Source organism: Drosophila virilis, chromosome X (genome assembly GCF_030788295.1).
Source record: "Drosophila virilis strain 15010-1051.87 chromosome X, Dvir_AGI_RSII-ME, whole genome shotgun sequence".
NCBI classification, from domain to species: Eukaryota; Metazoa; Arthropoda; class Insecta; order Diptera; family Drosophilidae; genus Drosophila; species Drosophila virilis.
Window position 1 is genome coordinate 20,019,232 of NC_091543.1, and position 11,788 is coordinate 20,031,019.

The 11,788-nt window shown below is 38.3% G+C and overlaps 1 protein-coding gene across 2 annotated transcripts in view; it reads right to left on the reverse strand.

Moving 5' to 3' along the window:
* Graf (GTPase regulator associated with FAK) overlaps positions 1-9,652 on the reverse strand; it is a 60,329-nt gene extending 50,677 nt beyond the window's left edge. Inside the window, exon 1 of one of the 2 annotated variants that reach the window (XM_002055632.4) lies at positions 8,938-9,652. In XM_002055632.4, the coding sequence (XP_002055668.1) occupies positions 8,938-9,115 (178 nt within the window). In that variant the 5' untranslated portion in view covers positions 9,116-9,652. The remainder of the gene's footprint in view (positions 1-8,937) is intronic. The other variant, XM_015171228.3, reaches the window with a different exon arrangement.
* Between the last annotated feature and the right edge of the window lie 2,136 nt (positions 9,653-11,788).

Below are 11,788 nucleotides of genomic sequence, written 5' to 3' on the forward strand. Positions count from 1 at the left end.
GTTATATGGCATGCAGCTTCACATATGCTGGACACAATAATTTTCTCGTAACTCTTCCCATTCTCCGGTTAACATTTTAGCAAAGGCAGCTCAACGCTGGTTACAGGGTATCTCCCAGCCGCACACACCCGACTAGAGCACTCTTCATTTGTACCTTCTGTTTTGGTTTATCTGTTGTTGTTGTTTTTGTTGTTGTTTCTTTTTATCATTTCTTTCTGTGCCTTTGTTCGTTGCGCGGCAGACAGAGATTGTGGAGTCATATGGTTTTTCTTGTTATTTGGCTTTAATATTTATGAGCCAAAGGCTTTTGGATGCCACTAAAGATGATAATGATGATGATGATCATTAATGAGCATTGCTCGGCTGTTTGGTATTGGGTGACGATGACTAACACAAGATCAACATCGTCATCGTCATCATCATCATCATCATCATCAGCATCATCATCACAATGATCACCTCGAAGCAGGTGAAGCTCAACTATGCCCGGCTAGATTCCAACTCTTTCTCTTGCTCGCTCTCTCCTCTTGCTATGTTTCTCTATGTCCGTCTGGCTTTCCGTCCGCAGTATTTGTCACTTTCACATTAAAAAGAAGCTGTTGTCACTCTCAGTTTTGATTAGCTCTTTCATTGGGGGACAAGGTGCTGGGGGCTTTGTTTTTATTCCTTTTGCGTAGAGCGCATCGTTAACAATGCGATGGATGAGGCTGAGTCGAGCGCCGTGGAGAAAAGTGTCTGCAAAGCTAAAATCTAATCGAAAGTGAGATGTGATCAAGCAATACAAGAGTTTTCTTAGAGCTCTGTAGCTCCCATCATCAAATGTCATATTAGTTAATTATATAATTTCATAAATGCAAATTTAAGAAATTAACTCTTTAATTTATTAAACAACAACTAATTAGCGAATTTTTAAATAGCGCTAAATTTATATGTGAGCTTAAAATGTTTATCGATTCGTCTAAAACTGGGTTATTTTAATTTTTGTATCTTTTGCTAGCACAATTTCTATCTTGTTGCTTTTTCAACTGTTTTCCGTGCGCAACGAATTAATGAAAAATCAATTTTCCACGTTGCATTTTCACTGCGCTATTTTTCCACAGCCAAGTTTGGCAAATAAACTTATTTGTAGATCTAAAATGTGTGAAGCGCACAACTTCGAAGCAAACAGGACGTTTACGAATACAGCACAAAGAGAAAGAGAAGAGAGACAAAGGGGGATATCTTTCGTAAATGTTTCATTTATAATAAATTGATCTTATTGCTCAGTCTTTTCAGAAATATCTCCCTAGTAGTCCCTAGTAAAAAAGAGAAACTAAACAAACGTTCACGAATACGAAGCAAAACGGAATATTACAAATTCCAGTCCAATGGATCATTGAAAGACGTCTGCGTGCTATATCTATCGTAAATATAAAGAAACATTGATTCCATTTATAACAAATTGATCTTATTGCTCAAGCTCTTCACAGATCTGTCTTTTATAGTTCTCAGTAGCAAAGTGCTAGCAACTTCAAAGGCAAAAAGATACATTTTATCGTTTCGCAGAAGCGAGTTTTTTAAATTGTTGCCGGGTGAACCGAGTGACCGAATGGAATTCTTTTGGCCAAATTCGGTTGGGTTTCTTTTGAATGCCTAGAAAATTGTTAAGGTTTAGTAGTTGTAATTATCTTATCTCTTTAATGAGATTACATTTTATATACATATTTATTTGGCTTTTTTTTATAGCGCTTAGTGAGGCCTGCCAAATGTATTGCAAAACCAAACAAAACAAAACAAAACCTGCGAACAGTTGGGCCAAATAGCTTTTGCAGACTTGTCATATGAGCCAAGAGTGGTTTGTCGTTATGACAGAATCATAAATAATGCTGCCGTAAGGCAAGTGAAACTTTAAGCTCAAGTGATACGACTGTGCAAGTGCGAAATTCGATAAGTGCAAAAATTAAATAAACATGGACACACACTCTCACAAGCTCACACACATCTATATATATATATATATACATTTTCATATGTGTATTTTATACATATATTTTCAAATATTTGCATTTGTATTTGTATGTGGATCAGACGTCAAAGTAAATATTTAACCTGGCTCTTCGCCAGCGCAGAATATCAATGGATTCGCCATTCCGCTTTGAACTGCGATAAGTGCAGTGCGAAAGCGTGATTTCTTTTCAAGTGAAATCCTATATGAGCACGAGTCTTGCAATGTTGTCTCAAAACTGAGCCATCGATAAGGAATCAATAGCAGAAACTAAGTACAGCTATGCACAATGCAAATGTAACCCTGACAAATCACATTTAAATCAATCCAGTATATCAATTAGCGCTGATGAGCACCAACAAATCGATCGATACCGATATGTGTCTATCGATATGAATCTATCGATAAGAATTGCTTATTAAAGACAGCTAGCTGCACGCATTAAGTAAAAGACAACTAAATGCTAGAACAAAGCTTTTCGAGAAATATCAATATATCGATAACACTCGATGACTTGTGGAAAGCACTCAAAGCCAACCATTTATCGATATTATTGGCATATGCACTGCCGCTTTCTATTGACACTCTGCCAAAGCTTCAAGTGCAATGCGCAAAACTCAATAAGAAAAAGGGGTGAAAATAGAAAAGTAGACTTGCTATCTCGGTACTCGCCGTAGAACTCGCACCTCAAAAATTAACCAATTCAAAAACCAAAACGAAGAAGTAGACGGCGTCCAACGAAGCAAACAATCGGTTTGCGTGTCTGTCGCACACTTTAAATAGTTGTGTCCAAAGCAAAACAGGTAAAAAGTAAGAAACATCACATATACGCTATTTGTCAGGTGTGGGTAGTAACTTAATAAACTCACAAATATCAAAATGAAACAAGAGTGGTGTGTGCTCGACTGCCAGATACCACACATACGTGCTCGAGCTTACCTCAGCCGCACCCTATGAGCTTGTCGGGGCAGAGGCAGAATTCGATTTAAATCGACATAAAATGCCGATATTCTCTTCGGTATAAAACTTCTTTGTTTTTTGGGATTGCTGCCCCTTTCAGCAACTTTTAAAATAACTTTCAAATGTAACCTTTCTGTTTTGAAAATAGATACTCAGAACATACGTTTCTTTAAGATTGCGTTTTGCACACACTTGTAGGGTAGCTCGGTGCGAGGCATATTACGTACTATCAACTAGCTGGCACTCTCTCGACTAGAGCACAATTAGTTACAGGCTGCTTGTTGTTAAGTTTTAGCTGGTTTATAATGTTTGTTCGTTTTTCCAAGAACTGGGTTTCTATGCAAAGCCACAGAGCTACCAACTAACAACACTTTTGACAAATCAGTCAAAAAGATGGAGAAAAAAAAACACAGAGCCAGAAACTGTGGGACCAAAACGCCAAACATGGTAAACATTACGAATGGGTAAAACGATCGCGGGGGTATGGGCCAAGGGGCAAGGGGAATGGGAAATGGGGAAAGGGTACCTCGTAATAGTTAATCGACTAATGCGCTGATTAGCTTCGCTTTAAGAGACAAACACGTTGCTTAGTATCCAACAGAGGGATTGGGTTGGGGGGGGGGGGGGAGGAAACATGGTGATCGCAGCGTACCCGCAGTCAGACAAGCCGACGGCTAGCAATGGGTGCGTCATATGCTTCAAAAGGGGGCGGGGCAAGGGCGGTAGGGCTGGTTAGAGGCGGCAGTGCTTGTCAATCAACAAGCAACGCCACTTCTATGGCTTATCTAAAGTAACTAACGCGCCGCTAATCGATCATTCAGTATCTTTCTGCTGTCTTTCTTTCTGTCTCTCAGCTGTCTCTGATGTTCTGCGCCAAAAAAAGAGACAGACGTAGAGAGAGAGAGAGAGAGGGATAGCGAGAGAAAGAGCCAGTGTGTGAGAGAGAGAGAGATGTAGAATGCGGCTGATAAGCTGCGGCATTTCGAACTGAAACTGGTTTTTTGAGCATGCGGCAGGGGGCGGCAAAACGATTTCACAAGCCGAAAACCCAACAACCAACTAACAAAACTGCTCTAGTCGAAAATGACCGAATGGCAGATACCCTATACCCTATATGCAGCAACCGACCCTTTTCTATTTCAGCTCTAGACTGCACTAAATGCAATTCCAAATAACTTCTGTCTTTATAGTCCGCCTTTGTATAGACTTATTAGCTCTAGAGTTGGGAAGATTGTTTTTCATTTAGAAAGTATATTTTCAACTTTATTTAAAACAGTTAGATACCAAAATTAGTATCTCTAGCTCATATTATTGCCCAGTTATAATTATGATATTATGCCCCACAAGCCCAACTACAAGCTTATGTAATCCCTGATGGATCAGGATAAAGATAGCTTCTCGACGCATTGTCTTGTGCCTTTTGTGCAGATGATTTCACAACTTTAGGTTATCCTCTGCTTGTTTTATACATTTTTAATGGGTACAGGGTATAAAAAAAAAGCCAAATGATTCATGCCAAATTCAAATGTAAAAACGATGCGTTGTTTAGTTTCGGCGCACAAACACGCCGGATATCACAGCTATGCGTATGTATATACAGCATACATACACACATGCATGTGTGTGTGTGTGTGTGCATACATATAGCCAAAAAAATTGTTGCTTTTGCTGGCCGAAAGATTGATCGCATTTCAAACAAGCTGGCGATCAAATTTAATGCACACATAACCCCAGCGCTGAAAAGCCGTTAACATTTTGCACACACACACACACACAGCAGAGACACACACACACATACACTCACTCACTCACACACACTTGTGCAAATATTGTTTACATTTATATTGAATTGCTCAGCGTCAGCGTAAAATTCATTTTTTTTTTTTGTACTGTTTTATTTTTCAGTTCTTTTTTTTGCAGCTTTGCATTTTGAAGTTTTGGCTTAAACTCGAGTTTGAAGAGCCGCTTTGGCATGCGGATCGCGTTGACATTCACCCGCAGCATTTGGAGAGCACTTGTTTATTAACCGATATTTTGGTTAACTAAATATAGAAACGCCAACAGCAAGCAGATGGAATTGAGTACAGGCTTGCAGAAATATACAGCATTTCCACTTACACTATGCTACAAATGAGTTCTTTTTTTGTTTTTACTTTTGTTGACATTTTGAAAGCTTTTCGAGAGACGCGATTTCATGCATAACTTTCATCGTAGCTAGCATAAAATATAATTGAATTTCAATTTAATATATTTATATTAAGACTGTTCCAGAGTTTTTGAATTTGAATGGACCGCTAAATATTTATATTTCGCTCTACAAAAACTCGAGAGCTGAGAGAAAAAAACATATCCTTCTATCAAGATGCCAGCTATACGATTTAGTGTTTTGTATCGGAGGACTTCCAAGCAAAAGAACAAGAATAAGATAAGCTCAGTCAACAAACAAAAATAAAGCGAGAATTAATGCATGTCATTTATCTGATCTTAGCTTTGACAACCAGTTAATGTCAGAGATTTCTACAGGGCTTCATCCCCACTAAATACCTAAAATATCAATAGATGCTACGATTCTGATCAAATAACTTTCATAGAAAATAAAATTTGTTGATTCGCTTGAGAAGGCAGCACGTAATATTTATTCATATGCAAATACCACTTACTTTTGCTCTAGCCTTAGCTCTATTCTATGCTATTTCTTTAAGAACTGGAACACTTTCGAGAACTGGCTTTTTTGAGAGTCTCGGCCACGCCTAATCAGACAAACAGACAAACTAGACAAACAGACAAACAGACATTCAGAGATCAACAGTTTTTGAAGGTCGCTTTGAGCTTTTGCATTTGAAACTGGCCTCGCAGTTTGATAACTAAATACAACTGATTCGACTGTTTTTGTTGCTGCTGTTGTTGTTTTTGCTTCAATCAAATTTGTCACATTGACCCATATATAGAGTCACATACATGTACTCCAACAACAAGCACGAGAGCTCGAGAGCTCTAGAACATGCCTTCGTATTCGATTGAAAATCAAGGGTTCAAACTATTCACAAAAAAAACGCCCGAGTTGAATTCGCCATTGTGAATTTTACTTGAATGTACGCATACTCTGCATTGCAGTACCAAAGGTTGAGCCAGTGTTGTAAAACTGTCGCATGCACAATCGATAGTACTTATATTGTTGTTGTTGTTTTTATCGATTGATTAATAGTTATAATCGAACTCTTTTTATCGATAAACGCCTTGGTTACCGTATCAATGTAAGCCTTAAATATCGATTAATATCGGTCTACACTCTTATGATTGATAAATAGTACATCAAGCGATTCTTGAAGTATCACAGGGTATCTTCCAGTCGTTGCGTCAAATGTCGCAATTTAAGGCTCATGTCTGATTCGTATTTACTTTGGCTGTCTGTCTATTTGCTGGCGCAAACATGGAAAGGTGACAAACCTTATGAAGCTAATGAAGCTGACAAAGCCGAAAACAAAATGAGCTACAACTACAAAACGAGTACCCGCAAGGCAACCTGAATAATCACGAATACGAATACGAGTACGTGTGTCTGAGTGGCTGTGAGTATCTGGGTGTGAGTGTGCGCGTTCGAGTATCTCAAACTTGGACTTGGACTGTGATTTTGACAGTGACGGCGTTACACTTTTGGTGAATGCGTTCAATGGCATCCGAATGTGTGAGGTGCTGATGTGCACTGTCTACCCGCTGTCCCCAACATAGAGTTGAGCTGTGACTTTGAGCAACAAAAGTTTTGATTTGTTTACAATTTTAGTTACACTCAATTTGCGACTGTCACTCCAACACTCCATCAATCACTCAATCAACCAGTCAGTCAATCACTCAGCCAACCGTTGAGTAGGACTTGTCAAGCAACAGCGACAATATTGAAATAGTTAAGAATGATCGCGTCAAGAGTCAACGACTAACAAAATATTAAAGATTTTCTTATACAAACTTGAAACTGTATTTTGAGCCAGGATAAATGGAATTATTAATGGAATACGTTTTGAACAAAATTTCATATAGATCTTCGAAGTGGACCAGCAAAACCAATTATCCCTAAGCCAAAGTTTTCCACGCTTTTTCCACTCTTAAGGGTGGAATTTAACAGTTATATATGATTATGTAATTCTTCATATATTTAAAATTTTGAACGGATTTTCATATAGATCTTTGAAGTGGACCAGAAAACCGAGTATCCTTAAGCCAAAGAAGATTTCATCCACAAGTTTTTCATATTTCATATTTATCGTTTTGGGTATACCAAAGGGAGTAAACGTAAAGCTTATCTGGAAATGGCTTTCATAGTCCCCGGAATCGGCTCGTTCATATGGACAGAGGGTCGGGCATGGCTCGTACAGGATTTAATTACATTTTGCAGCTGAGTTGACTATTTATGGTCAGTCCACAATGCGACTCGTTGTTGCCTTATGCGAAATCGAAATTGAAAACCAAATCCAAATAGACAGACGCATACAGCCCATATTCACGCCATATTATTGAGTGTGTGTGTGTGTGTGTGTGCGTGTGTGTGTGTGTCTGTGTGCTTACATAATTAGTCGTCGCCAAGGTTAACGTCAACGTTAACTAAATGGTCAAGTGCTTGGGGCGTGCTTATCGTGAACACACGTCGCCCGTCACGATTCAATTCCATTCGATGCCTTATTGTGATAAGCGTTAAAAGTACAGTGCGCAATCGTATGCAAAAAGGTTAGTATGGACATCGATAAGATTGGCCCGACTATCGATATGGGCAAACGCTTCCACGATCGCATTGACTTATTGATCAACTTGAACTTGGACTTCTTGGGTGTGGCCAGTCAGTGGGCCATAAATTAGCTGTGAATCATTGATTCAGTATGCGTGCGCGCACAAACGAAGCATTCGAGATCACACTGTGCGGTGGAATGTGCTGAATGCAATCAAGTGAAACCTATAAGGATCTAAATGCTGATTAATTTATCTAACGAAATAATTTTCTATATGTAAAATATATTGTATTTGGACCAATGCTTATTAATATTGGCGTATGGTGTATGCGAGAGTTCCGCGCCAAAGCGTGGAAAATAGGTGGAAAGCTATTGAGTCATTCTTCTGGCTTGTAGAAGAAGAAGCAGAATATCAATTTGCGCTGATAGAAGTTATATAAATTTCATTAATTTCTTTGTTACACACATGATTTTCCAAATTCATTGCTAATAGTTTTATCTTATGAGGGACTACTGTACATTGTGTTTATTGACACTTGACTACAATCTGAAGCTGGAACTGTGAAAACCACATTGGCTTGACCAACAGGCAAATAGCTTTTTATATTCTCTGTTAACAAATGTTCATACACATGTAATGTATATGTATATGTATATATATATATGTACACCTGCCTGCACCTGTTGCTGTTGTTGTTGTTGTTGTTGTTGAGCATTTGTTTTGTATTTTAAGTGCTGCGGCAACAAGAATAACAAACAATACACATGCAATAGCTTCTCGTCTAATAAATTATATTACGCTTATACATACATACATATGCATGAACATACATACATATGATTTCTAACTACACACACACACACACACACACACACACAGTAGCATACGATTGTTGTTGCACTTAGTGACAAGAACAACAGTAAGAGTGAAACTGCCGTTAAAAGGTGCATGCTAAAAATTGATTCTATGTACATGCGCTCTTTCTCTCTCCTTCTCTCTCTCTCTCTCTCTCTCTCTCTCACTGTTTCCCTTTTCTAACTACTTGGGAATTGTTGCTTGTGTATTGTTTGTTGGTTTTATTTGCGCTACTGGTTGACCTTGACAGGCGTCGACACACACAAGCACACACACACACACACACACAGGGTGAGCAGCGCGGTCTCACGCACGAGAGCGCACGTTCGCCTGACTAACAGAGAGAGAGATAGAGAGAGGGAGCAATAAAGAAAATGAGAGAATAACATTAACTTTGGCGTTTCTGTGTGTGTACTCACCTTTAGCGGCACTCATTAGATCTTTAACCTCCTTGATAATGCGCTTGATCTGCTGACTAGTGTGATCCAATTCCTTCTCGTGACGATTTAAATTATCACGAAATTCGGGACTATCGACAATGCATTCCTCAAACTCCAATGGCTCCAGGCCGCGGCGTATATCTTTGCCGCCGCCCATTTTTGTTTTTGTTCTTGTTTTTGCTCCTGCTGCTGTTGATGCTGCTGTTGTTGTTGTTGCTGTTGATTTTGCTGTGCTGCTGCTGAAATTTGTTTTATGCTTAATCTTATTGTTGATGTTGTTGCTGCTGCTGTTGTTGCTGTTGTTGTTGTTGCTGCTGCTGATATTGATTTGGGAGGCGTTTGAATTGTTGCGCCGAAAGCGACGACGCACAAAGTAAATGTGTTTGTTTTTTAATTTGCCTTTTGCTGCAGCTGCTGCTGTTGTTGTTGTTGTTGTTGTTGTCGAGGCGGCTGCTGTTGTCGCCGTTTCGCTGTTGCTTTGCTGCTGCAGTGGTAGCTGTTGTTGTTGTTGCTGTTGCTGTTGTTGCTGTTGTTGCTGTTTATTAGTAGCTGTTGCTGTTGCGTTATAATTGTTATATTTCTTTTTATTAGTATTTGCTGTCTGCGGCTCATTAGTATTTATATTTGTATTTGTGTTTAAATTAATATTATTAATATTGTTATTATTATTGTAATTATTTTTGTGTTGCGTCTGCTTCATAATTTTAAGCAAAACAAAATAATTGAACGAAATATTTATATAAATATATATTAATATAAAATTAATATGCACAATTTGTTGTGTTTTTTTTTGTTTTGTTTTAGAGCATTACAATTTTTAGTTGCACTTGATTGAATTTTTTCTTTTCTTTTTTGTTGTTGTCAAACGAAAGAAATGCAAAACAAAATTTGCGGCACTGCAAAAACAAAAGGAATTTCAATTAATACTCACACACAGCACACACGAAAAATGCAGTTACATGCACATGTGCATACATAGAGATATGCGTACATATGTATGTATGTCTGTACATATATGAGACAATAATAAAAATGATAATAATAATGATAATCACAAATAACGCCTGTTGTTTCGTTTCCATTTTGGTTAAGCGCACACAAAAGCCAAACCAGCCGAAAAAAAAATCACATTCAAATACACACAAACATATGTATGTATGTGTATTGTATGCATGTATATGCATGTTAAAAAAAAAAAGAATAACAAAATATGCATGTATGTATGTATGTAATTATGTACATGGTGTTGGGCGACTGTGTAAACAATAACAATAACATTTAACATTAATAAACGGCTGCCGTCTTTATTATTACTCGCAATACACAAATAGCAAACACATTGAAAAAGCAGGCAAAAAATAAATAAATAGACACACACACGAAAAGCAAGCCACATACATGTGCATATGTAGTAAAATAATTACTTGTAGTACTAACTTTTTTTTCTTTTCAAATGCTCAATATGAAGAGTGCAGCTGCAGCAGCAGCAGCAGCAGCAGCAACAGGAGCAGCAACAGCAACAACAACAACAGGTTATTTAGCTAAAGGCGCAGCAGCGCCAGAGACGCAAGAGCGAGAGAGTGCGCAGTCTAAGCAACGCAAAGAGCGGCTCACATGCTCACTTGCTCGCTCAGTTGCTCAGTCGCTCACGCACTGATGCTGCTGCAGCAGCCGAAAACGTCAAGTCATAATAACGTTTATGCGTCGCACGTAGTCGCCAGCTATTGTTATATTTTTTTTTGATTTCATATAAAATTGCAGCCAAAAGCATGCGAATAGTGCAATTTTCTAAATATTATTGATAATTTTGGAAATTTTTTAAATTATTGAGCTTTTATGAAGTCAATAATAACTAATGAAAATATTAGCAAGGGCTGATCGTACTATCGGACACTGCATAAACGCAAATATTTTTTTTTTAGCGAAATTCATGTGGCGGCCGCTATTGTTGCCCTGCTTTCGTTATTGTTGCTGTTGTTGTTGTTGTTGTTATTATTGCAGTTTTTGCTGTTGCGGCTGCTTGCAATTTGACTTTGGTTTGCAGTTACTTTTTGGTTTCCGTTTGCTGCAACTAATTTCATTTGCTAAAAATCAAATTTCGCTCAAGTACACACACACACACACAAAACGCTCTGACACTCGCACACTCACACATATACATGCATTCGCCGCCGTTTTTAGCAGAAACTTGTTGAATATGTACGTAAAAACTGGTTGCGCGACATCAACTACAAAGGCGCGTTCAGTTCGGCACATACACAACACACACACACACATACAAGCACATACACACACACAAACGCACGCACACTTTCAACAACTGAAACTGCACTGCATATTTTCGTTGTTTATATTTATATTTTTTATGATTTAAGCTCTTTTTGTTTGAATAGTTTTTGCCAATTTGCAAACAAGCACTCACACACACACACACAGCAGCGCACACTCACGCGCGCACTTGGTCAAAAAGTGCGGAATGAACTTTATTTTCCCACATGTGTATTCCACAAAACGAGAGAAAAAATGCAAAAAAAAAATACAAAAAAATTGAAAATAATTAAAACAACAAAATTACACACTTCATTGCATAATTTCAGCTGCTGTTGCGGCGGCTGCTGCTGCCATTTTGATACGCGCGATCAAGTAAATACGCGTATTTCAAACGCAACACCGCGGCACACACGAAAAAAAAAAACAACAAAATGCAATTGTTGGCCGTCGGTCGCGCGACGTCGTAGTCCGTTCACGGCAAAAATCCAACAAGACACAATCGAAAAACAACAAAAAAAATAACAGCACACGTTGAAAGTCAACCAAGGTATGACGATGC